Source organism: Camelus bactrianus, chromosome 2 (genome assembly GCF_048773025.1).
Source record: "Camelus bactrianus isolate YW-2024 breed Bactrian camel chromosome 2, ASM4877302v1, whole genome shotgun sequence".
NCBI classification, from domain to species: Eukaryota; Metazoa; Chordata; class Mammalia; order Artiodactyla; family Camelidae; genus Camelus; species Camelus bactrianus.
In genome coordinates, this window is record NC_133540.1 from 135,284,686 (window position 1) to 135,311,637 (window position 26,952).

At 55.7% G+C, this 26,952-nt stretch overlaps 1 protein-coding gene and 1 long non-coding RNA gene across 4 annotated transcripts in view; one reads left to right on the top strand and one right to left on the bottom strand.

Moving 5' to 3' along the window:
- ZFYVE28 (zinc finger FYVE-type containing 28) overlaps positions 1-26,621 on the top strand; it is an 88,711-nt gene extending 62,090 nt beyond the window's left edge. For all 3 annotated transcript variants that reach the window (XM_074351775.1, XM_074351786.1, XM_074351780.1), the window contains 5 exons: positions 19,503-19,636; positions 20,854-20,970; positions 22,351-22,455; positions 24,660-24,763; positions 25,345-26,621. In XM_074351775.1, coding sequence (XP_074207876.1) covers positions 19,503-19,636; positions 20,854-20,970; positions 22,351-22,455; positions 24,660-24,763; positions 25,345-25,476 — 592 coding nt within the window. In that variant the 3' untranslated portion in view covers positions 25,477-26,621. The remainder of the gene's footprint in view (positions 1-19,502; positions 19,637-20,853; positions 20,971-22,350; positions 22,456-24,659; positions 24,764-25,344) is intronic.
- Positions 95-11,189, bottom strand: LOC123618131 (uncharacterized). Its single transcript, XR_012501851.1, has 3 exons — positions 9,465-11,189; positions 9,044-9,164; positions 95-8,365 (listed from the first exon to the last, which is right to left on the bottom strand). It is a non-coding gene; the product is annotated as an uncharacterized LOC123618131 (long non-coding RNA).
- Positions 26,622-26,952: the final 331 nt, after the last annotated feature.

Here is a 26,952-nt window from a genome sequence, read left to right on the forward strand (position 1 = left end):
ACCTTTTCCCTTTTCCACACTTTTTCCATGTCCGATTAGCCATGTGTTCCCTCGCCCTTACGGTTCTGTATCTGCCTCTTGGATGATTTTTTGGAGCCCACCCTTAGGAGTGGAGTCACCCCGTCTTCCTCAGCGGGGCCCCCCACCCCAGCTCTGGCTGCCCTGACCTGAGAGGCAAGTGGAATTGGCTGTGCGGTTTGCGTTTCTCCGATGAGGGATGTCCCGGGGCGCTGCCCGCCACGTCTGCTGCCTGCGTCCTTCCGCAAGGTGGCTCTTCCCGTCCTTTCTCTGTTTTCTGGTGGGGTTTTCGTGTCTTTCTCACTGACGTGGAAACGTCCCTTCTGTCTGGAGTGTCGGTTGCAGGTAGCTTTTCCCAGTTTGTTATTTGCCCTTTGGTTTTATTTATTGATGCCTTTTGATTGGTGGGTGTCTTTAATTTTGTTTTGTGGAATTTGGGTTCTCTGCTTTCCCTTTTCCTCCGGTTGGTTTGTGGCTCTGTCCCTCCTCGCCCCAAGCCCAGGGGCTGTTCCCTGGGCCTCAAGCTGGTGTCCCAAGGTTGCCTTTCCCCGTTAATGCTGCATCCCCCTGCTGCGTAGTGAGGTATGAGCCCGTTTTCAGGGGTCCAGGCTGCCTTGCCCTGTGAGACTGTCTCCACCCATCAGAGGGAGTGAGGCGGTCGGGGGCTGACGCCATCCTGACTCCGGCGGGCTTGCCCCAGGCTCTGGCTGGGGCCGCCTTAGAAACCATCACCTCGTGTGCCTCCCAGAAGGCCTGGCCTGCCCTGCGTTCTCAGCTCTGCGGCTGCATTTGGGAGTCTGGCTGGGGGTGTCCCTGCCTCCCCCTCATGTGCTCAGTGGACCTCCCTGGCTATTGTTTTGGGGAGAATGATAGGAATCTGGAAGGGCTATCCTGGGCATGGGCTTCCGAGCGTCTGCCCTAACTCGGGGGCCTGTGCTGTGCCCACATGCTACTTCCTTGGGGTGGTTTTTACTCCACGCCTCCCTCACCGTTGTCACCTGTCCTCATTGCTCACTGTCATCACTGCTGCTGCGCAAGGCTGTTCCTCGCCGGGTCCCTGTTACTCTGTTGTCAGGCCTGACCTCACCTCCCCGTCATGTCACTGGGTCTCACTGCTCCTGGTCTCACGTCCACTTCCTTACTGCCCACGGGCACTGTGAAAACTGGACGGGGTAGTTCCAGACAGTGCAGCGGGATCCTGTCCCATGTCTCTAGCCTCTGCTTTCCCCTGACTTGGCTTCTTGCCCACCTGGCTCCTCCTCCAGGGAGCACCTTCCTCCTTGCTGTGGCTCCTCTGCCCTTTGCCCGGGTCGGGACCCCGGGCCCGGGAATGCCCGGGATCCAGCCCTGAGCGGCTGTGGCTGCAGAGAGCAGACTGCACCGTGTTCCCCGGAGTGAGGCTCCAGCTCCCCTGGGCCCCCACGGCCGCTTTTCTTCCCTGTTTGGAGGGAGCTGTCTGAGATCCTGCTGGGGTTCCTCCAGGCTGCACCATGGGGTGCCTGCAGCTTGGGGAGGGGCAGGACGTAGCTCTCCTGAGCTTCCTCAAGCATCTGGTGAGAGGGAAGTCCTCTGTCACTTGGAAGCCTTCCCAGTGGCAACGGGCTGCACTCCTGACCTGCTCTGTCCACGCATCACTGAACCAACTTTCCCTCCAGCCGGTTGAGTCAAGGGCTGGCTGCTCGATGTCCTGGGGCAGCCCCTGCCCTGAGTGGGGCCTCACTGGTGCCCCAGGGCCACCCTGCCCACCAGCCTCCAGGGTCTGGAAGGACATGCTTCCTTTTCCAGCTCGTGATCAACCACCATGGCCTCTGGTGCTGGCTGTCAGGGCTGGGAGTGCTGGGGGGCCATCCTGAGCTGGCCCCCTCGAGGGTAAGGGGATGTGAGCCAAAGCATGCCCCCACCAACTGACCACTCAGCCAGCCGAGACTCAGAGGGGCCCTTGTCTGGTCCTATCTGCCCCATGTCTGGGGCTCCATGGGGGACCACCTTCGGGAGAGGGTGACAGGGTGGGGCTTGGTCTAACCCTGACCTCTCTCTGGCGGCTGTGTAACCCACTAGCACCCAGTTTCCTCCCCATTGGGGCGTGCACTTCACTGCTGTTTCTGCCAGAGCCGCTCTGGGGCCAGGTACCAGGCACAGGCCTGGCTGCTGCAGCCAGCGTCCCCATGGCAGGTGTCCCTGCCACAGACATAGCACCGATGTCTCCCACCACAACATGCCCCTGGGAGGAAAGACAAGAGTGATTGAGTGATTTAAAAATAGAGAACTTGGAATTAATTAGACTCCTGAAAGGCAGATTAGACATAGTGACTGTCATCACGTCAGCTGTTCACAGGTCACGGGGCTGTGCGGGCTCACGTGGGCTGAGACAGTCAAGTACCAAGTGCCAGCCTGGGTCAGGGGGCTGGGCTGGGTTCTTGGGGGTCCTGGGAGGAGTGCTGCCCTCCTCGTAGCCGGGCCTCCCTAGCAGGTGGAATCCTTGCTCACAGCCAGGTGAGCTGCTGCAGAGAGTGGGAACAGCCCAGCTGTGGCCTGGCCCGTTGGAGGCAGTGACTGCAGGCTGACCAGACACTGGGCCCCAGCACCCAGGACGGCCCCTCCTGGCCCTGCTCTCCTCGGCCCAGCCCACCCTCACGGCCCCACCCAGCGCCGGCCTTAAGGACGCTAGTTCCCATCTTCTCCCCCGAGCCTGGCACCCACGCCGTGCCCTGGACATCTCTCACTGCCCCCTGCTCCCCCACCCCTGGCCGCTGGAGTCCTCTTGCCACTCTCCCCCCAGCCTCTCGCCATGCCAGGAAGAAGCTAAACCTGACGCAGAAGCCAGGGTGGGCTGGGTGGGTGTGGGGCAGCCCCCTTAGTGAGCGCCTCCGCTGGGACCCGAGTGCAAGGCGTGTGCCCCAGGTGGCGGGCCCAGCAGGGGCCAAGGGGATGAGGGGGAAGAAGGGGAAGCTGGGGCAGGGGATCCGAGAGAGCTCTGCAGGGCAGGGGTGGAGGGTGTCTGGGAGGAAGGCCGGCATCACAGCAGGAGGCTGTGCGCACAGCGGCGACGCCCGTCTGCTGCTTTTACGTTGCTTCAAACAGCTTGACCGCAGTAGGGCTGCCATACAGCGGACTGCAGCGTGTGAGGGCGCCCGCCTCCCGCAGCCTCGCGCGTCGCAGCCTTTTCAGCTGTTCTGATGGTGTGACGTTTTGGGGGGGGGGTTGGTAATTAGGTTTATTTGTGCGTTATTATTTATTTACTCTTAGAGGTGGTCCTGGGGATTGAACCCGGGACCCTGTGCATGCTAAGCACGTGCTCTTCCACGTGAGCGATACCCTCCCCGCTCCTTGCAGTTTTAATGTGTCTTTCCTTAAGGGCTCGTGACGTTGACCATCTTTCCATGTGCTCATCTGCCGTCGGCCTGTGTTCTTTGGTGAAGTGTCTGTTCAGAACTTTTGCTGTTTCTCTTAATTGGGCTGTTTCCTTATTTAGTTTTGAGAGTTCTTTATTTATACTGTGTACAAAACTGTTACTGCATTTACGATTTGAGGTCTTTTCTCCCAGTCTGTGGCTTGTCTTTTCATTCTAACAGTAACATTTGAAGAACAAAATTTCTTAATTTTGATGAAGTCCAATTTATCAGTTTTTTTCATGGATTGTGATTTTAGTGTCATATCTGAGAATTATTTTCATAACCTAAAGCTACAGTGGTTTTTCCTGTTTTCTTCTAGGCGTTTTATAGTTTTAGGTTTTTCATTTAGGTCTATGATTCATTGTGAGTTAATTTGTATATGATGTGAGGTATGGATCAAAGTTTTATTTTGTTTTGCATAAGGATGTCAATTATTCCAGCATCATTTGTGGAAAAAAGACTATCTTTTTCCCACTGAATTGCCTTTGCTCCTTTGTCAGAAATCAGTTAGCCATATATTTCTGGACTCACTAGTCTGTTGCATTGATCTGTTTGTCTATATTGACACCAGTATCGCATTGTCTTGATTGTGGTAGCTTTATAAGGAGCCTTAAAGTTAGGTACCGTATAAATCTACACCTTTGTTCTTCTTTCTCAGAGTTGTTTTGTCTATTCTGGGTCCTTTGTATTTTATGAATTTTAGAACCAGGTTGTCAATTTCTACTAAAGGGGAAAAAAAGCCTACTTTGCCTGCAGTTGTGTTTAATCTATAGATTAACGGTAAGAATTAACACCTCAATAATATTGAGTCTTCAAATTCATGACCACAGCGTATTTCTCCATTTATTTAGGTCTTTAATTTCTCTCAGCAAAATTTTATAATTTGTATTGTTGAGACCTTGCACATCTTTATCAGATTTATTCCTAAGTATTTTATATTTTGATGCTATTGTAAATGGTATTGTTTGTGATTTCAGCTTGTGATTGTTCATTGCTAACATAGAGAGATATAACTGATTTTTTAAAATTTTTGTATATTGATCTTTTCTCCTACAACTTTGCTGAACTCCCTTTTTTAGATGTGGTAGTTTTAATGAAGATTTCATCAGCTTTTCTACACAGAGGACGTTGTCATCTGTGAATAAGCCAGTTTTACGTCTCCTTTCTAATTAGATGTCTTTACTTTTCCTTGCACTTTTGTGCTGGGGAGGACCTCCAGTACAATGCTGAAGAAAGGAATGGACCCAGGACACTTTTGCCTGTCCCTGATCTCCCTGTAAGTGTCCTGTTGGCTGTAGGGTCTCCATGGATGCCCTTCATCAGGTCCAGGAAGTTCTCTTCTATTCCCAGTTTCCTGGATTTTCTCAGTGTCTTTGTATCTTTCGGAGTGGTCACATAGTTTAAATTTTTTAGTCCGTCAATGTGATAAATCACATTGATTGATATTCAAATGTGAAGCCAGTCTTGAATTTCTGGGATGCGCCTTACTTGGTCATTAGGCATTATCCTTTTTTATACACTGTTGGCTTTAATTTGCTAAGGTTTTGTTAAGGACTTAACCCCTGACTGTGAGGAGTGCTGGGCAGCACTCTTCCTGTAGTGCTCTTTCCGGGTGCGGGTGTCAGAGTGACGCTGAGGTTCTCCGACGAGCTGGGGGGCTTTCCCACTTCTTCAGTTTTCCAGAAGATTTTGTGTAGAATTGGTATCACTTCTGCCTTAAATAGAACTCACCAGTGAAGCCACGGAGTTTACTTTATGGAAAGATTTTTAGCTACAATTTCAGTTGCTTTACTAGATACATGTTTGTTCAATTACCCATGTCTTATTCAGTGAGTGAAGAGTTTATTTCCGTGGTCCATCCTCACACAGGGTGATACCAAACTGTGGGTGCACATGGTCCTCTGCTCAGAACTCTGCAGGGCCCCCCCCCCCCCCGCTCCCTTTGTCTCTTGGGCCCTGGGCCCTTGACCTGGCCCCTCCCCAACAGATGGCTCCTCTCATCCCTGCCAGCACCCCGCTTTCCAGATGCTCTCTGCACTCCCCTTGTATGCTGCCTGGGTTACTGCCCCTCCCTCTCTGCCGTGACACCCCCCCACCCTGCCACACCCGGTCACCATAGTGCCCCTCTCTGCCGTGACACCCCCCCACCCTGCCACACCCGGTCACCATAGTGCAGTCCCACTGGCTGCCTTGGGTGAAGCCCATGGGGAGCTCTGCTCAAGCGGCCTCACTGAGTCCCGTGGCTGTGTTTTCATTGTCACCCCTGCTTCAGAGATTCAAAACAGAGACTCAGAGCCCCTTGGCTGGGGGTGACCCCTCCCATCTGTCCAACCCCAGATGTGGGGGCACTGGCAGGACCAGGGGTCCCATCCCAGAGCCCCCCTCGCGCCTCATGCTTTGCAGTGCGCACTTGCTCTAGTTTGGGAGGAAATGAGGGATGCCAAGGACCTCAGGGCAGCTGGCCTCAGAAGGAAATCCTGGGAGCCAGAGGGGGTCCACTGGGACTCACTAAGACATGCTGGTAACCTCCCAGCCCAGCACCCAAGACCCAGATGTGGCTGGCCCCCCTCAAGCAGGGTCCATGTCCTTGACCCTAACCGATGTGTGGAAGGTGTGACATCTGTGGTGCAGGGGCCACCCGCTGGGGGCGGCTCCAGGAGAAGGGAGCTAGCAGAGTACAGGCCTGCAGCGCTGAGCCTCAGGGCACAGCCGTTTGATGTCTCCTCCCCACAGGTCCTGGAGCAGGGCTGTAGCCCCCTGGGCCTGTCTGTCCACTTCCTGCCCAACTCCCTGCTCCTTTGGGCATCCGGGGCTGCACAGTCTGGGGGTGGGGCTGGGCTCTGAGCGGGAGTGGAGCATGCTGGGTAAGCACTGACCCCTCCTCGGACGTGTGGAGATGGTGGGGGGGGCGCAGGCTGCACCCTCTGGGGGTCATTTTCCTCCACCCCATGGGACCAGGAGAGTGCCTGTCTGAACAGCCACTTCCCGGAAGCAAAGCTTGTGCTCCTGCCCTCACGGAGGCCACGGCCAAGTGTGACTGCGTTGCTGGGTGTGCGCAGCGGGAGGACCAGGGCCTGTCCTGGCCAAGTTCGCCTGCTGCTTTGACTGGTCAGCTGTGGAGCCTTCTGCCCAGAGAGCTTTTAAAAGCAGCAAACGCTCAGAAAGTCCATAAGGTACAAAGCAGAATGGTGACAAGGGTCCCTTCTGCTCTTGTGACAACTACCCGAGTTCAGAAAAACACACCGCGTGCCCTTGCTCACCTGCACCTCCTGACTGTCTGGAGGGCCCGCGCATCGCACCTGCACTAAGAAGCCGCAGTGTGAAGCCTGGGTTCCCGTAGCGTAACCAGGGCCACCACTGATGTTGGGCCTCGTGCGGGGCCCGGGGCCGGCTGTGTCCTCGGAGGAGCCAGCCCGTGGCCCCCACCCCGCACAGCTCCCTGGCTGAGGGGAGGGAGGACGGGTTCTTGCCAGGCCTCGAGGGGGCGGTGTGGGGCCAGGGAGCACCCAGGGCGAGGGCAGTGAGCTGGGAGGCAGAGGTGAGGCATTCTGGAGGAGCCAGGCTGTCAGCAGCTGCTTCGGGGCCCTCCCCAGCCCTGCTGTGCCCCTGCCCCCTGGAGCTCTCTGGCTTTGAGGGATGTCTCCAGGCCGTCAGTGACGATGTTGTAGCCTTGTAAGTGGACAGAGCTGGACAGGGCAGATGTGCCAGGGCCACACAGGACCCACCAGGTCAGCCGTGGGACCTGTGGAGGGGTCGCCGTGGCAATGCGGGGGGCCGCCTGCTGGGCCTGCAGCAGCCAGTCTCACGGCACCAGCCCTGGAGGGGGAGCTGCCCCTTGTTTCACAGACTCACCTCTGGGGGGGGGGTCACCGGGCGTGGGGTCACTCAGGGCGAGACAGACCTGGGAGCTGCCAGCTCTCCCTCCCTCCAGACCCCAGGGGGACCAGCCCAGACGCCCTTCCCCCACTGATCACAGCCTGTGGCCTGGGACGGGGGGTGTGGCTCCGGTGGAGCCTTCAGTCAGCTGTGGGGCCAGGGCGGCCCAGTGAGGTGGTCGGCACTGGGCAGGGTGTCTGCTGTGGTCCCCCCTGTCTGGGAAAGCCTTGAGTTCCCGGAATTTCTTCGGCCCCTCCGCTCTCTGCAGTGTCCCTGGTGACGAGGGGCTGGCTGCCGCTTCCTGGCTGTCCCCTACAAGTGTCCCAGGCGGTGTGTTCCCTCTGGATCTCCGTGATGACTGGAGAGTCCCAGGAAATCCAATCCCCGAGTCCGTGGGCTTCTGGGTGCCCGGAACACAGCCCCGGCGGTCACCGTGGGGCCTTTGGCGAGCGTGCCCACTGATCCACCTAGGTTAGGCCCTTGCCACTCCTGGGGTTGGCCCTGCCTGTGCCTGACCTTCTGGGGCTGGCTTCTTGGAGGAGGCAGTGGTGGGAGCCTGTGGCCCTGAGGCCACTACCTGACCCCAGCCTCACAACTTGCACCACCAGCCTGTCGAGGAGGCTGTAAGTAGCCCTGTGTTACAGACCACACAGCACGAGACAGACGCCAGCACCACCATCCCACCCCACGGTGTGTCCTCCGCAGGACCCTGTTTCCCATTTTACAGCAAGTAAACACGTTCTCCTCCCCACCCCTAGCCCAGGGCCCCTCGAGGGTAGGTGCTGCTGGTACCCTGTGTCCCCAAGCACCCAGCTCAGGGCCTCATGTCCCCCCACCCCCAGTCCTGTAGCAGGTGCTCACCTGACTTCAATGTCCTTGTCCGAGCCAGGTCCTCTTCCAGTCTCCTGGGTGGTTTTCCTGGGAGCAGCCCTGGGGCCACGGCTGGAGAGGGAGGCAGGCATTTCTCAGGTGCTGGGACCAGCAGCTCTTGTGGGGAAGTGGGCCCTGAGGCCAGAGTCGCCAGAAATGCGCCCACCCAGGGACAGACAGGCAACGGGGAATGTGTGGAGTTGACAAACCTGCACCAACAAGATGGCGGGAAGACGAGGGTGGGGAGCAGTGAGAGGCCTGGCCCCACCGAGGTCATGGGCAGCAGAACCAGGTCAAAACCCTGCAGGCAGCAGGTGCCAGGAGGCGGGGTCCTAGGGCCCATGGGCCCAGTGTGCAGGGTGGCTGGGGTCTTCATGGACTTACAGACAGGGAGGGCCACACCTCTTGCCAGGCTGTGCTGCCTCCCCCAGGAAGCCCTCCCTGCTGCCCGGTGACTGCCCGCAGCTGGCATAGGTGTTGGTGGGATTCTGATTACATGATAGTTGCCTCTGGCTCCCCACCATTCCCTGACGGGCCTGGGCCGGTCAGGAGCCTGTGGGCTGGGGCAGAATCGGGCAAGGGAAAACAGGAAGGGTGCTTGCAGCTCATGGGACGGCAGTGGTGACGCTGCTCGACTAGAGGCACGGCTGAGCTGGTTGTCAGGCTCCTGTTCACGTACAGTCTGTGGAACCAAACTGCAGTCCTCCAGCTTCCCTGGGACGCCCCGGAGGTCCTGCTGACCTCGTGGTGGGAACAGGCAGCCGCAGAGCTCCAGGGAGGGGAGGGCAGGGGTGGGCCACACCACGAGCGCCACGGGACCCCGCAGCATGGATCTGGGCGCGACGGTGCCTTGCTAAGAAGCTGTGTTACTCGGGCTGTGGACTCACCGCTCTGTCTGCTTGATTCTCTGGCCTAGTGGGTCCAGCGAGGAAGCACTGCAGCTCACGTGCATTTGTCACAGGCCAGGTATGTCCCCTTGTTCTTGCCAGGTGGGTGTAACGACTCCCACTTTAGAGAAGAAAATGATGAGGCTGGAGGCAGGGAGCGATCTGCCCAAGGGCACACAGCTGGTCAGCGGTGGTGCCAGGACTCGGCTCCCCCTGCACCTCCTGTCCCTCGAGGGATGGTGACCTCGGTGTGCGCCAGCGTGGCACACGGAGACCGCTGCTGTTCCCGTGGTCACGGGAGCCCGAGTGCGTGCCCTCTGATGTCTCACTTGTCCCCATGCCCACGTGTGCCCCTCCGTCCCCACCCCATGTACGTGACTCTGACCGTCCTGGCCCCCACCCCCTGGTCGTGGTGACCTACCAGTGAGGACCAGGCCCCTTCCCTGGGCCTCTCAGGGGGCTGGTGGGGGACCCAGGTGGTGCAGAGCTAGGGCACAAGGCCCGGCTGCCCTCCCCGCCCCAGAACGATGGGCGCCCGCGAGGCCACGCTGTCTGTGGGGAGGAGTTGGCTGGCAGCCCGGCTCCTCCTGGGCAAGTGGGCGGTGCGGCCTGACGGGTTGTTTTCCCACAGCGACGGCCTCTCTAACGTGTGACACACCTGGGATTTCACTTAAAAGCCTTTTCATTTAAAACTAAAAAGGGAAAGGATTCATTTTTAAAGGAATGCCCAGACAATACGGAAGTAAATTAGACCTTCTGAAAACACAAGCTCCAGCACAGCGTGTTCTAGAAGTGGGCTTGGAAACCAGTGCGGAGCCAGGTCTGGGCCCTGTCGGGGTCATGTGTAGGCTGGGCTGGAATGTGTGCCCCGAGGTCGGAGCTGGGCCTCAGAGGAGGTGAAAGCAGGGCCTGTTGGGGCAGAAACACGCATGAGGTGGCACTGGGCTGCCCTTTTGTGCCCCGTCGTCTCCGCTCCGGCCTTTGGGGGAGAAGTGTTTACTCTCTGGCACCTGCGGTCTGTGTAGACGCTCTCAGGGGGGAGGGGGCGTCACCACCGCGCTGGGTGTGTGCTCACACAGGCGTGCACAGACACGCACTCTCTGACACTCTCACATGCAAACACACACCCACACGCACCTGCACACGTGCACCCGCCCACTCACACACGTACAGTCACCCCCCCTCAAACTCACATCACATGGGAGTTTTAGTGGGTGGGGCCGGGGGGGACCCCAGGCCCCTGCCTGTGGAGCTGAGGGGAGTGAGACCCTGCCCAGGGCCCAGTGCTGAAGCTTGGTCCCGCGTCACCACCAGGAGGAAGGCTGAGATTACTAGCAGGTCATTTCCTGGTCATGCCTGCCCTCCTGGTCCCAGTCCCCTCGCCCTGTCCCCTCTGGGCGCCTGAGCTGGCTGCCGGGGTGGGGACTCATGTGAGCGACCCATCAGGGAGTGGGGTTTCCCCTCCCTGCCTCCCGCTGCGCTCCTCCCACTGGAGGAGAGGCGGTCTTCCCTGGGACACGGTGTCATTCATTAAAACCACGAGAAGAAAGCCTTGGCAATGGCTGGAGGGGCAAGGAAGCAGGAAGACCTGGTCTGTTCATAAGAAATTAGCATATTTGCTGCCCAGAGTGTCTTGTGCTGAGACCCCCTGGCAGCCTGGCTGTCAGACTCATGCCATCTCGTGTGTGTTAGGGCTCCTGTAACAAAGCACTACAAACTGGGGCCGGGGAGGAGGCAAACCACAGAAATCGTCTCAGTTCTGGAGGCCAGAAGGCGTCAGCAGGGCTGGTTCCTTCTGAGGCTGTGAGGGAGCCTGTGTCTCAGGCCCGTCCCTCACTCTGGCGGTGGACGGCCATCCTCAGCTTGCAGGTGCACCGCCCTGATCTCTGCTTCGTCTTCACATGTCATTCCCTTCTTTGCTTGTTTGGGTCTAAATTTCCCGTTTGTAGAAGGACGCCGATCCCTCTGGACTTGGGGCCATTAGTTATGACTCATCTTAACTAATTACACCTGCAATGACCCTATTTCCAAATAAGGCCACATTCTGAGGTCCTAGGGGTTAGCACTTCAACATGAATTTGGGGGGACACAATTCAACCTATATCAGTACATACATGCCTCCCTGTTAAATCCTTGTCATGGTAGAATGGATGGGTGGATGGATAGACAGCTTATTGGCTGGAAAGGTAGATGGATGGACAGATGGGTAGATAGGTGGATGGGTGGATGGATGGATGGATGGGTGGATGTCTTTTGCAAGGAGCAGCTAGCAGGGCCCAGGCTGGCTCACTAGAATTGCTATGTGGTTGTGCAAATGCCCAAACTCTCACATCCAAGCATACTTACCCTGGGCCTCTGGAGCCCATCAGCTTCTCGTGGTACTCCTTGTTTTCCCCTAATTAGGCCTTTACAAAGGGTTTCAAAGGCTCATGGATGTACCTATGTAAGAAGCACCTTGCAATGCTATTAGTTTTTCCAGGTTATCTCTTTCACTGACCCCTAGAAGTTCAAGAAGACAAAGTGCCTTTTTTCTGTCAAAAGGCCATTTTTTTCCTACTCTGACAGTGGAATCAGACACTTGTCCACATGTGCCTTTGGAGAAGTGCTCTTTGGAAAGTTTGCTGCAGTGCCGTGCCCTGACTTTGACCATGACCAAAGACACAAGCTGGACAAAACCTTCGGTATTGATAGAACCGTTTAGAATTGCACTGGACCCAATACTAGAAAAATGGCACTTCCTAGTAATTCAAACCCAAGTGGAGTCATTACAGGGAACTTGTGCTGCCTTCTGTGAGAGTGGCGGGAAGCAGAGCTGGGCATCAGTCACAGAAGGTGCTGGAGTTTTCAACATCCAGGTGACCAGGCAGGTTTAACGCTGAATGACTGGGTGGGTGTGTCTGACTCCTCTGTGAGGCATGGGGAGCCCTTGGCAGGTGGGTGCCCCTCACTCCTTCGGCCTCAGTCTCTCACGCTCTCTTTCGCTCTGCATCCCAGGTTCCAGCCACGTCTCACCCTCACTGCTCTTGCCCTCACCACGGCCACAGACCCGCTGGGCATCAGCCAGCTTCTCAGTTCTGTCTTGTTAATGTGTGTGGCTCTCCCGCTAGGCTGGGCTCTTGGGGGACACACACAGGGTCTGATTCATCCCTGGGACCCTCTTCCATGTCCCCACCCTGCCTGTCCAGCAGCTGCCCATGGAGGATCAGCACCTTCCAAAACGGTGGCCCTGGGCAGTGTTGCTGGGGCTCCATGCAGTCCGGGAGACCGGGCTGAACCGGACAGGCCCACTGCAGTTTCCTGCTCTCTTGTTCCCTGGGGTCGGCCTGGGGGAAGCACCTTATTGGTTTTCCTGCCCTGGACCAGTTTTTTTATGGAGCTTTTGGCTCTTTTTCCATCCGTACCCTACCCCACCAACACACACGCACACGCACACGCACATGCACACAAACACACAGACATACACACACACATAGACACACAAACACACATAGACACACACACAAACACACAGACATACACACACATATAGACACACAAACACACATAGACACGCACACAGACACACACACAAACACAGACACACACGGAGACACACACACACATACACAGATACACACACACAGACACAGACATACACAAACACACACACACACCTGCTCTGCAGTGCCGCAGGTGAGGGCCTGGGGCTGGGACAGTAGTCCTCCCTTTGGCCCCCCACCTCCTGTGGGCCGGCCTGGGGCTTAGCCCGCTAGAAGAGCTCACTCTTCTGCGGCACCATCAGAAGCTCTGGCTTCACAGCTCTCCAGGCTCCACTGAAGTCAGGGCCCTTCCCCACAGCGGCACACCATCCAGAAAGGCTTCTGCCTCCGGGGCTTTACCTGAGGGGCTGGGGCTGCAGGGCTGAAGCCTTCCCAGGCTGCCTTCTGCCTCCTCTTAGAAACAGGCCCGAGCCACAGGCAGGCTGCAGCCCTTCCTCCCCCAGCGTAACAGTGGCTCTGAGCACACCAGTCGCACGTGGCCGTGGGGGGCTCTGGAAAAGACGCACAGCCATCACCCTGCTGCTCAGATCGGTGTCACGTCAGCGCTCTGCCTTGCCTGCATTTCCCAGTGTCTCATTTGTGTGTATATGATGTCTCTAACTTTTCACACGCTACCTATTTCATATTTCAGCATTTCCAGCATCACCATCTATCCTACAAAGTGGCAACCATATGACTGTGATAATTTACTGAATCAACCCACTCTTGATGGGCATTTAGCTTGAGCTATTTCTTGAGTTTGCTAGATATTACAAGAAAAACATTCTTTTATTCTTTTTAAAGTGTACAATTCAGTGGTTTTCAGTATATTCACAGAGTTGTGCACCTGTCACCACTACCTAACCTCAGAACTTTTTCATCACCCGTAAAGAAACCCCAGTTCATTGTCTCTTCCCTTCAGCGACTGGCAACCATGCCACCATTAATCTGCTTTCTGTCTCTGTGGATTTGCCTATTCCAGACTTTTGAAAGGAAGAAAATCATATGCGATGTGACCTTTGTGACTGGCTTCTGTTATTCCGCCTCATGTTGTAGTGCCCAGCAGTGCTGCACTCCTTTCTATGGCTAAAAATTAATTCCGCTCTGTGGCCAGACCACGTTTTGTTTATCCATCCATCAGCTGACGGACATTTGGGTTGTTCCATCTTTTTGGCTAGTAAGTAGGAACATCCACGTACGATGTTTTGTGTGAATGTGCTTCAATTCTCTTAGGTAGGGACCTCGAGGTGCAGTTGCCGGGTCACCCTGCACGAGGAGCTGCCAAACAGTTTTCGGGGGTGCCCATGACATTGGAGATTCTCATCCATATCTTCACCCACACTTGTTGTTTTCTGTTTTCTTTTTAAATTATTATAGTCATTGTAATGGGTTTAAAATATCACATGGTCATTTTAATTTCCGTTTCCCAAATGACTGATGATGCTGAGCATCTTTTCGTGTGTTTACTGGCCATTTGTGTGTCTTTTTGGGAAAACGTCTTTTCACATCCTTTGCCCGTCCTTTAGTTGGGTTATTTATCTTTTTATTGTTCACTTGTAAGAGTTCTTTCTATCCATCAGATACTATACCCTTGACAGATACCCCTTCTGTGGGTCATCTTTTCACTTTCTTGATAGTATCTTTTGAAGCACGGAAGTTTTTAAGTTTAATTTTTGTATGAATGTATGTTTCAGTTCTCCTGGGTAAACACCTTGGATTGGAATTGCTGGGTCACACTGTGTGAGGAACTTCTGAACAAGATATCTGTCTTTGGTTGCTGTGTTTTTGAAGCTGCATCGAACAAACTATTGCCTAATCCAAGCCCACAAAGATGTATGTTTCTTTTCTAAGAATTTTAGAGTTTTATCTCTTTCACACAGGTCTTTGATCTCTTTTGAGGTTATTTTTGTGTATGGTGTAAGGTGAAGTCTCACCTCATTCTTTTGTATGTGGAAATGCAGTTTTCCCAGAGCCACTTCATAGACTTTTTCTATTGAAATGTATTGATTTACGATATTATGCTAGTTTCAGATTACAACATAGTGATTCAGTATTTTTATGGATTATACTCCATTTAAAGTTATTATAGGGGGAGGGTATAGCTTAGTGGTAGAGTGCATGCCTAGCATGCACAAGGTCCTGGGTTCAATCCCCAGTACGTCCTCCAAATATAAATCAATAAACCTAATTACCTCCCCCCAATAAAATTTTAAAAATAAAATAAAAATAAATTTTAAAACAGAAGAGTTTTAAAAATAAAGTTATTATATTTCTTTTTTTAAATCTTTTTGTGGGGGAGTTAATTAGGTTTACTTATTTACTTTTGATGGAGGTACTGGGGATTGAACACAGGACCTTGTGCATGCTAAGCACACACTCTACTAAAGTTATTATAAAATACTAACTACGTTCCCTGTGCTGTACAGTATATCTTATAGCTTGTTTATTTTATAGTTTGTACCTCTTAGTCCCCTACCCCCTTCCTCTCCCCACTGGTAACCACTAGTTTGTTCTCTGTATCTGAGTCTATTTCTGTTTGATTATATTCATTCATTTTGTTTTTTAGATTCTATATATAAGTGATAATATACAGTATTTGTCTTTCTCTGTCTGGCTTATTTCACTAAACAATGCCCTCTACATTGATCCATGTTGCTGCAAATGACAAATTTTCATTCTTTTTCATGGCTGAGTAATATTCCAGTGCACGTGCGTGCACACGTGTGTGTGTGTGTGTGTATCATCTTCTTTATCCAGCCATCTGTTGATGGACACTCAGGTTGCTTCTATGTTTTGGCTATTGTAAATAGTGCTGCTGTGAACACTGGGGTGCATGTGTCTTTCCAGATTAGAGTTTTTGTTTTCTTTGGATATATACCCAGGGGTGGGATTGCTGGATCATATGGTATTTCTATTTTTAGTATTTTGAGGACCCTCCATACTGTTTTCCACACTGACTGCACCGATTTACATTCCCACCAACAGTGTAGGAGGGCTCCCTTTTCTCCACAGCCTCACCATTGTTTGTTATTTGTGGCCTTTTTGATAATAGCCATTCTGACAGGTGGGAAGTGATAGCTCATCGTGGTTTTGATGTGCATTTCTCTGATTGTTAGCAACGTTGAGCGTCTTTTCATGTGCCTGTTGGCTATCTGTATGTCTTCTTTGGAAAATTGTCTGTTCACGTCTTCTGCCCAGTTTTTAATCCAGTTGTTTAATTTTTTGATGTTGAGTTGTATGAGCTGTTTATATATCTTGGATATTAACCCTTCCCAGTCATGTCATTTGCAAATATTTCCTCCTGTTCAGTAGGTTGTCTTTTCATTCTGTTGATGGTTTCCTTTGCTGTGCAAAGGCTTTTAAGTTTAATGAGGTACCATTGGGGTTTTTGCTTTTGTTTCCTTTGCCTTAGGAAACAGATCCAAAAAAATATCATAATGATTTATGTCAAAAAGTGTTCTACCTATGTTTTCCTCTAGCAGTTTTATGGTTTCCGGTCTTACATTTAGGTCTTTGATCCATTCTGAGTTTATTTTTACATATGGTGTTAGAGAATGCTCTAATTTCATTCTTTACATGTAGCTGTCCAGTTTTCCCAGCCCCGTTTATTGAAGAGACTGTCTTTTCTCCAACCCAGCACCGTTTTTTGAAAAGACTGTCCTTTCCTTATTGAACGTCTGGGCACTCTCTGTGAAAGTCAGCGGCCCGTAAATGCACGGGTTTGTCTCTGCACTTGCAGTTCCATCCCATCGTCACGTCTCCTGTGCCAGCGCCACACAGGCTTGGTTGCTGTAGTTTCACATTACATTTCAAATCATGGGTGTGAGTCCTCCAGTTTTGTTTTATTATTTTTCAAAGTGTTTTGGCTGTCCTGAGTCCTTGCATTAACGTATGAATTTTAGGATCAGCTTGTCAACTTCTGCATGGAAAAAAGAGGCAGCTGACATTTTAATATGGGTTGCATTGAGCCTGTTGACCATTTAGGGAGTGTTGCCATGGCAACAATATTAAATTCCTCCAGTGCATGAACATAGGATGTCTCTGCTTTTATTTAGGTCTTCTTTATTTTATTTCAATGGCATTTTGTAGTTTTCGGTGTATAACTCTTGCACTTTTTTTGTTAAATTTATTCCAGATAATTTAAATCTTTTTTTGGAAGGGGTATTTAGGTTTATTTATTTTTAGAGCAGGAACTGGGGATTGAACCCAGGACCTTGTGCATGCTAAGCATGTGCTCTACCACTGAGCTACACCCTCCCCCTCCAAATATTTTAAATCTTTTTTGATGCTATTACAAATAGGATTGTTTCTCAATTTCGTTTTTAGTTTGTTTACTGCACTGTATCTTAATATAACTGAGTCTTTAACAGTAACAACTTTACTGATGTGTAGTCTCTATACCAGAAAGTTCAACTTTTAGAAGTATGTCATTAATGGCTTTTAGCATGTATTTGCTCTTCACCTGCTGTATTGAAGCCTAACCCATCCGCTCTCCTTGCCGCTTGGGCCTCTTCCATTTCTTTTCCTCTGCTCTCCCCTGCCCTAAATCTTTTTTTCCAGTTTTGAATTTTGGCAAAATATATGTAATATAAAATTTATTATTTTAACCCTATTTAAGGGTACAGTGGCATTATGCACATTCACCATGTTGTATAACTATCGCCACTGTCTGTTCCCAGAACTGTTTTGTCGTCCCAAACTGAAACTCTGTCCCCATTAAACAGTAACTCTTGACTCTCCCTCCTCCAGCCCCTGGCAGCCACCATTCTACTCTCTGCTTCTGTGACTTTGACTCCCCTGGGGACCTCATATAAGGGGGATAACACAGTATTTGTCCTTTGGGGACCGACTTACTTCACTGAGTATAATGTCCTCAAGGTTCATCCATGTGGTAGCAGGTGTCAGAATGTCCTTCCTTTTTAAAGCAGAAGAATATTTCATTGTGTGGCTGGACTACATTTTATTGATCTGCTCATCTGTTGATGAGCACTTAGGTTGTTTCTACCTTTGGGCTGTTATGAATAATGCTGCTGTGAAGTTTGTAAGAGTTTGTTTGGGTCCCTGCTTTCAAATCTTGTAGGTGAGGCTGTGGACTGAGACTGGGGTACTGATGGAAGTTGACCCTCTGGACAATGAAGTTCTGTCGCCTTTCCTTACTCAGCTCCCAGGATAGGGGCAGCCAGGCCCACCCCCCGCCCTGGGGGCTTAGTCTCTGGAACTGGCGGTCTGGGAGCGGAGAAGTGGAGATCACAAGGGTGCCAGTGCAGCAGTGAGCCCAGCCTCCCTGCCAGCCTCCCTGCCAGCCTCCCAGCGCCCCTCTGTTCTCCAGTGAAACATTAAATACTTGTAAAGGAATGTCCAAGTCATTGAAATGTGCCGATAAAACACACAGTCACGCACCCGCACTCGACAGAGGGATGGGAACCCCTGAAGCCCATCTGGGGCGCCTTCCTGCCCCACCCACTCTGCACTGAATCCTCAAGCACGTCACACCATAAGCTTCCTGGTAGTTTTATCCCAAGGGACGTGCCCCTAAGTAAGACATTAGGCAGCTGTGCATGCTTCTCTGTGGTGTCAGGGGAGGCACACAGTGTGGGGGTCCTTTATGTCCACGAGGGGCCAGGGCTGCTCACCCGCCTGGATCAGGCCGGCCGTGGTGAGAGGAAATCACAGTTGCTCTTCCTCCCTCGCTAGTGGGTTTTTGCTGGAACTTCCGGAGCTGCCCAGAGGATTCTGTCATGTCTGCAGATGCACAAGGGCAGAGTCTTGGGTGTGTACTGGCCACAGCCCCTTGGCTGCACTCAGACGGTGCTGAAGCAACTCTGCAAAGTCACTGCACCAGTTTACACGCCCACCAGCAACGTGAGGGTGGCCGCTGCTCCACCTGTCACACCAGGCGGCCTTTCAGTGCCTCCCTGGAAAATAGGGATCCTGTGCATTCGAGGTGTGGGTCTGGCATGAAACAGACCAGAAAAGGGAGAACGGACTGTGCAGGCCAGGGAAGGCAACTTTAAAAAAAATTGTAATGAATGTTTCTAAATAGATAAAAGATTTCACATCCATGAAACAACAGAGAGAACAGAAAATTAAATGCCTGGTAGGAGCGGGGAGGGTATAGCTCAATTAGTAGAGTGCATGCTTAGCATGAGATCCTGGGTTCAATCCCCAGTACCTCCTCTAAGACTAAATAAAGAAATAAACATAATTACCTCCCCTAGCAAAAAAAACCAAACACACACTGGTAGCAAAAATGTCAAGGGGAAAATTGGGGTGGGGGGGAGGAAGAAATTTCCCAGAATGTAGGACAAAAATGACAGGAAGACAGAGGTAAATAATCTGAGAGCCGGAGGGTCGGCAGACACCCCCCTCCCGGAGCTGGGAGGGGGGCAGCTGGACACCCTAACTCAGTACAGGCTTGACTGCGGTACGACTTCGGCCCAAGGAGCTGAGAACTCCCACCGAGAGACCACCGGGAAGTGGAAGGGAAGTGTGTGGCCACAAGTCTGAAATCTGATGGGGCCACGCCCCCTCCGGAGGCTCCCGGGGAGGTTCCTTCCAGCTTCTGGTGGCTCCAGGCGTCCTCTGGCTCGTGTGTTGTGGCTCCTTAGCCCCCTCAGCTCCCCTGTGAACTGGTGTAGAGACACCTGCCATTAGGTTAGGGCCGCTGCCAAGGCGTCCCAGATGGCCTCCGCACCCTTACCTTACCTTGGCTACAGCTGCAAAGAGCCCTATTCCAAACAAGGGCACGCTTGCGCAGGCCCTGTGAGCACTCTTGGGGGGGCGGCAGCCCGCTGCAGCGGGTATGGGCATGGCAGGTGCAGCGGCTCTTGCCGGGAAGTCGGCACATGGAGTGAAGCCCAGAGCACTCCTGGGCGTTAGCAGAGAGTTTGCCTTCACTCACCGCCCCCACCCCAAGCCCCCATGTCTCCCTCTGTGTGCAGCAGCCCCACAGCTGGTTCCTGCTCCTCAGACAAGACCGGACCAGAGGTAGCCCCCGCAGCCACGAGAGAGAAGATCCGGTCCAGGTTCCACGGCAGCCACGACCTGATCCACCGCCTGTTTGTCTGCATTTCAGGTGCCACGTCTGGGCCTGGGGCGGGGCCTGGGGACACATGGGGGCTGTGCTTTAGCAGAACAGCTGCTGCCGGGGGCAGGGGGCCCCCCAGTGATGTGGGGGCCCCGGTGGTGCCGGCGCTGTGTGAGCCCTGCGATGGGCCCGGTGCCCGGGAAAGAGGAGGGCGTCCTGCATCAGGCTCCCCCGGCTACGGGCGGCCCCTCAGCTGCCCCCAGGCTGGTTCTGTTCAATTTGTGGCTCAGATGTCGTTGCACATCCTGACTGACCGTGTTTCCTTTCTTCTCTGGGACAGTGAGCGGAGGAGGGTGAAGGGGAAGATGACTGTTTAGTCTCCCAGGGTAATTTGGAGAGGGGAGTGAGCACAAAAGGTGTCTTTTAAACGTTTTCCTTCAGTTTCATGAGTTTTAAAGAACTGCGGCGGTCACATGGTTCGGAAGTATAACCGCTGTGCCGTGAAGCCCCCTCCCTGGGCTCCGCACGCCCTTCCCGGCCTCCAGGGCTGGCGCTCAGACTCAGACAGTGCTCGTCCTGCGGGCCAGCGTTTCCTCAGTGCCCTGGGCCTGCGGGTGGACGGACAGGGCAAGGGGCAGCCGCGGGGCAGCCCGTGAACTGGCAGACACTGCAGGGTCAGGGTCTTAATCCCGGGGTGGGGGTGTCGCTGAGGTGGCCACAGGGCATCCGTATTCTGGTGGGATGTGCACAGCTACCCCCTTGCTTTGCTGTGGATCACAGCCAATTCACTCCCTGAAGGGCTAGCATTGCTTTCCACTGAGAAGGGCTGAGTTCACCTGCTGAGGGACGAAGGAAAGCTCTGCAGGCGGGGTTGGGGGGAGTGTTGTCCTGCTGGGTGGAGGCTTGGGGATGGGCAGAGGAGCCAGGCGCTGGGCCCTGTGTCTGGACAGGATCCACCTTCTGCTCCCCAGCCACATGGAACCCCGTGGGGGCCCTGCAGTCAAAGGTTACTTGGGGCCCAGTGTTTGCGGGGCGCAGGGCACAGCTAGATGCTGGGTGGCCGTGAGGCGAAGGGCTGCCATCGGGGTGGGCACAGTGAGGGGCTCAGTAAGGGGCCAGGGCCGCTTAATGGTTGTGGCTGTGACCCTGCGGATAGTCCTCTCCCTGTCCCTGCTCATCTGGGTACACATTGGTCTTGGACCATGAGCCCTGGTGGGGTTTCACCAGCCAGCAGCACCTGACCCCCACCTTGGCCCTCCCCCTAGGGGTGGCCGACCAGCTGCAGACCAACTATGCCAGCGACCTGAGGAGTATTCTCAAGACCCTCTTCCAGGTCATGGCCACCAAGCCGGAAACAGATGACAAGGAAAAGTTAAAGAAGGGTGAGTGCAAGCTGGGGACAGGCTCCGACAGGAGGCGGGGCCTGCGGAAGCCCGCGCTCCTAGCCCGGGGCAGATGTGGCCCCTGCTCGGTCCTCCCGCTTTTATATGACGGGCCACAGCACAAACGGCCACCACCAGCAGTGCTGGCCTGTCTGCTGGGGGTCCGAGGGGTGCACGTTCCGGGCCCTGGGCACCCCGAGAGGGCCCCTGCCTGGAGAAGTGGCCCCACCCCGCAGCTTTGCAGGCGGTCACAACCCCACACGACTTGTGCGTGCCCCACCTGCTCCTCCCCTCTGCACCTGCCCCAGCAAGGTCACCTGCTTTTTAGGGGTGACAGGCCAGGAGGCAGGGTGCCCTTCCTCTTGGAGACGAGACCCAGAAGAGGCATAGTGTCACTTCCACTGAATTCCATCTGTCAAAGCAGCCAGAGGCCAGCCCAGAGTCAGGGAGGGAACGTGGCTCCACCGCTCCAAGGGGCGTGGCTGTCTGTGACCTGCCTCACATGCTTACACACGCTCAACACAGCACAGGCACACAAGGGTGCTCTCGTCCATGTCTTCACACCTCGCACACACATGCGTGCACACAGGCTCATACACGCAGGCGTGCCCCCACATGCACATGTACAGGATGGAGTTCCCTGGCAAGGGAGCAGGGGTCAGGGCAGGGGAGGAGAAGGCACAGGGAACTTGGCCCCTAGCTCCCTGGAAGGCTGTGGCGGGTCCCAGTGAGGGGAGGGGGACTGATCCTTGCTTGCCTCCCCCCCCACCGGACTGAGGCTCTTGCTCTGGCCAAGTGGCCCCTCATCACAGGGGCTTCTGTTCAGGAACATCTGGGAATTCAGGGCAGCCAGCTAGCCCTGGAGTCCACCCCACAGCCTGGAGGGCACGTCCTTGCCCACAGAGAGGAGGAGCAATCTGTCCTGTGTGCCAACCCAGGTCTGCCTCCCAGTGTCCATACCACCAGGCCACACTGCTCCCATCTGCCAGGGAATTCTGGGCACAGCTCAGAAAGGGCGGGGCTGTGGACTGCCTCTGCAAGCAAGGAGGGTGGGCCCCGGAGCCAGGGTCAGGCCTTGTCCCCTGCCTACCCTGGGGGTCATGGTCCAGGGGCACCTGATCACAGACAGTGGAGGGGCCCCGGGGCTAAGGGCCCACGGGGAGGACCAGCTACTCACCTGAGGGCACTCAGATGGAAAGGCCCCTGCCAGGGTCAGCACCCAGCTTGTGGGGCGGTGGGCAAGGCCTGCGGTGACTCACTCTTACTCCCTGTGCAGGACTCCGGGTGTGGGGGTGCTACCCCCTGCTGGCAGCACCCACGTGCGCCTACCAGGGACGGGTGGTAGCCCACTGACCCCAGCGGCCACCCTCTTTCTTCCAGTCACCCAGACCCTGCGGAGCGCAGCCTTGGAGGATTGCGCCCTGTGCCAGGAGACCCTGTCATCCTCCGAACTTGCAGCCAAGACCCGAGACGGGGACTTGGAAGGTGCGTGAAGGGCTGGGGGCAGGGACCCAATGCGCTGCGGGCTGATCAGAGAGCAGGGGCCCTGTCTGGATGTTTCTACCTCTCTGCCCTGACGGAGGCTGCACGCAGGCAGCGCTCCACCAGCGAGGCCTCTCCCCAGAGGCCATCTAGGCATGTGGCTTCTCAGGGGGAGGCAGCCTCTTACTCCAGCATCTCTTACTCAGCTCCCAGGGTGGGCACAGCCCTCTTAGCCACCCCCACAAACCTCAGGCCCATTATTGAACATCTCAGCCTGGGGGCCCGAGGGAGGGTGTGCAGAGCAAGGAGATGCCAGTGTCCAGGCCTCTGGCTGCAGCTGGAGGTGGCTGGTCCCAGGGCACAGGCACACACCTCACCCCTAGTACTTGCCTGCACCCCTGCACCACAGGAAAGGCCCCATGTGGCAGCCTGGGGAGCCTCCTGCAGGAGTCGTGGGGGCTTCACTACAGGGAACTCTAGCTGGGTGGGAGCAGGGGACCTTGTCCCCCATCAGCCTGGAGGTCAGCCGGCTGGAGGCCCGGTGGCTTGACAGTCAGCAGAGGAGCATCCAGGGTGGGTTGAGGGCAGCACATCTGTGGGGAGGGTGTGGCTCAAGGCTTTGAAGGGGCTGGAGGCCTGGGCGAGGCTCTGAGACGGGCGATGGCAGATAGCCCTGAGCAGGTGTCCAGTGTGACCGGAGCCAAGAAGGAGGCTGAGCTGACTGCGTGATAGGCCAGAGGTCACAGTGCTCCGTGTGCCTGGTGGGCTGGGCTCGCCCGCTGGTCCTGGCACAGGGCCTCCCTCCTGCTGCCTGGCACCTGGCTGTGCAGTGAGGCTGCCTTTGTCAGGATCCTCTGAGGGTGACCAGCCTCCCTGCTTCCTCCGTGCCCTGAGCCTCAGGCTTCTCCACCATCTGAGGAAACTGGACATGATGCTATAAAGAGCCTGTCAGGAACTTGGAACCCCTGCTCGAGGAGGCATGGAAGGATGAGCTGCAAGGTCTGGAGGGGCCCAGCCCACGGCCAGGGCCATGTCCCCTCTGTGGGCTGCCTGTCCAGCCCCTGCCTGGACTTGGCTCCTGGGGGGGGCCAGCCTCAATCAAAGTGGGTGCCAGGCCCAGGAAGCCCTCAGGACCCTCACTATCCTCCTTAGGCAAGGGTCTTGCCTCCCAACCCTGTGCGGCCCCAGGGGCTGACCAGTGCCATCCAGGGCATCACTGGGGCCAGCTGAGGACTTTATACGGGGGTGGCAAGCATGAGACTCAATCTCCCTGTGGTAGGGGGTGTAGAAAGGAGCCTGGAGAGCTGGGGGAGGGTTCTGGTGGGGGGCCCTGGGCAGGCAGGTGGGTGAGGGGCAGCTCCTCTGGAGCAGGTGGGTGAGGAGGAGGGCGAGAGGGAGGCGAGGGGGCCCAATGGGTGGGTGGCCTTGCTGAGCCCCACTGGGAGAGGGTGGCCAGGAGAACCCTGGGCTCATGCTGAGGCCCAAGGGAGCCATCTGAGGTGTCTGATACCCCTGAGGGTATGGTGCTGGCCTCGGGGCTGGTGCATGGTGGACACCTCATGTCTGTCAGAGCAAGCTGGCTTCTCCCAGTGACAACAAGCCCCTGAAATCCAGAGCAAATTCCCCAAGGACGCCCCCACGTGCCCTGCCTGGGCTACTCAGGTGTCGGGAGGGGCAGGGCATTTACCTGGGCCCTTAGTGCCCACCCCTGCCCCAACCCCCACCAAGAACCTCAGAGCTGCCCTGGAGCTGGGGTGGGCTGAGCTGCAGGGGCACCTGGGTCAACAGAGCATTGATTGAGGGGTCAACAGAGGGGGCTGATGGCATCATTTCTTAGCCCCCACCTTTGCCCAAGGGCCCTGCTGGGCTGGCTGCTGTCAGGGAGAGGCTTGGGAGAGGGTTACCCCTGTGCACACACTCTGCCCATGCCCTGGCCCTGGGGTGAGGCGCGGGCTGCAGCTGAGGTCTGATTGACGGCACGGCCAACAGCTGCAAAGACTGACCTGCCCATGCGACATCATTAGTTTCCTGAAACCGTAGCCAGTAACAAGTCTTGGGAAGGACTGAGGGGGTGAGGGTCTCCTGGGCTCACCCCACAGAGGCTCCTGCACACCTGCCAGCCTCCGACCCACCCCAGCCCACTGGCCCCCACTGCCGCCACAGCACAGCTCCTTCTGGCTGACATGTCCCCCACTCTTCTGTCACAGACCCGCCTGAGTGGGTCCCGGATGAGGCCTGTGGTTTCTGCACCGCATGCAAAGCCCCCTTCACGGTCATCCGCAGGAAGCACCACTGTCGCAGCTGCGGGAAGGTAGGTGGGACGCAGTGGCCGGAGGTTGTCCCACAGCACCAGGACCTGTAGCTGCAGGCATCCCCAGGGACCATCCAGACTCAGTGCACAGGTCTGGAAGTCAGGACCAATGTATTGGGAGGCTGGCAAGGCCTCTGGGGTACTTGTACAGACACCCTGAGCCCCAGGCTCTGCTCTAACTTGGCACAGGGCGTGGGCTCCAGGCGCTCAGCTCACTGGGTCCGATGGTGCAGTGCCCAGTACCGGCCACATGAGAGCTGGGGATGAGGAGGGGAAGGAGGGTCTGAATAGAGGCCTGCAGGAGCCTTGGTGTGGAGCTGAGGCCCACTCCACCGGCCTGGCCTCCTGGGGCCAAGACCTATTCCAGGCTTTCCTGAAGGCTCCAGTCCCACAGGGGGAGCTTCAAGACCCCCACCCACTCACGCTTTCCCTGGTCTGCGTGGGAGGAATGTGCAGCTAGGCTGGGGTGCCCAGGGCTCCGATGCTGTCCTGGCTGCACCGTCTGTCCCTAAGAGGCCCAGGTCAGGAAGGGTGAGGACTCCCCCCAGCTCACCGTCCCTGCCGCCGCCCCTGCATTCCAGATCTTCTGCTCCCGCTGCTCCTCGCACTCAGCGCCCCTGCCCCGCTACGGGCAGGTGAAGCCAGTCCGCGTGTGCACGCACTGCTACATGTTCCACGTCACGCCCTTCTACAGCGACAAGGCGGGCATATGACACGGCGCCAGGTGCCCCTCAAACCCACAAGGGCCCAGAAGGACTCCAGGAAGGAGGCACCGAGGGCCCGCGCTCCCGCCTCCCCCGTCCAGGCCGCTGGGCACAGGAGGGCTGCCACTGCATCTCACCCAGCTGCTGCCGCCGCCGCTGCAGGGCTGCAGGCCTCCCAGACTTCCGGAACGTCCAGTGCCTCCCCGCCCGTGGGGACCCAGGCCAGCTGCAGGGCCCGACAGGAGGGCAGATTCAGCAACGGGGGACATGGGGGGGCCAGGCGCCTGGGCAGCTGTGGGCTCGTCTCCTGCCTGCCCCTCTGCCCCGGCCCCCCTGCACTGCTGCCTCGAGCCTCAGCCACAGCAGAAGGCCTGCTCTTGATGGGGGAAGTGGGGTTAGTGTCTGAGTTCCAAGCAGCCTCAGAACCTGGGGCTAAATCTGGGGCAGCTGGTGGACACCCGGGGAGAGGGACCTGGCCTCAGTGCTCCGCAGGGCTTCCCTGTGTGCTAACCAGACCAGAAAGACCAGGCTGTCCATGCTGTCCCCAGGGCCCTGAGCCCATAGTCCCCCACCCAATTCTCCCCACCCCATTCCCCTCAGGACCTTGTCTAAACAACACGAGTCTCATTTCTTCTCAAACAGGGAAAATGCAGAAGCCAACCCAGTGGTCCTCTGGGCAAGCAGGTGTGCCCCGCCGTCTGTCCGCCCTGGCCCACCAGCTGACGGGGAGGGTCAGGAGGCGGGCAGAGGTTTCCCAGCATCTGAAGCAAGGACTCACTGGGTGGCTGAGGACCACTGGACGTTGCCCACTTGGCTGCCACTACCCCCTTCCCTCCGCACCCCCGGGGGCCCTGGCCCACCCCCTCAGATTCCAGAGTGGCCCCGGGCCCCAGCACGGACACCTCCTCAGGCTTAAATCTCAGGCTTCACATTGCAATGATGATTGCAGTTTTATTTTTAGAGAGATGACACACCTACTGCTTCTTTTATAGGATAAAATCCAACGACTGTTGAACAGCGGAATACACATGAACAAAAAAGGCTTCTGTGGGGGAAGAAAAGTATATAACAGAGGGTATATTATGTATTGAGATTATTTTTATTTTCTAAATGCTGTAATTCAAAACCATTTCCATAAATCTATTTAAGGATTGCAGACGCTTTTATTTCTTGTGTGAACTGCAGGTGGACTCCTTTTTTTCAGTCTGGGACGTGATGGGGCTGTTACTAAAGTGCATTCTCCTCTAGGAAGCTGGGGGCTTCCGGACTCTTGGGACAGTCAAAGGGCAGGACTTGGCTCCCCACCAGCCCCCAGGAGAAGGGTGGTCACCTGGACCCCACCCCTCCCCCCACTGCACCCCACAACCTGCGACAGTCTCCCCACTGCCTGCCCACCCTGCCCAGCTCCTGGCCTCATGTTCTTTAGCTCAGACCCCTGGCCAGTGCATGTGTTGGGGTGGACAGTGCTCTTGGACACTCCACCTC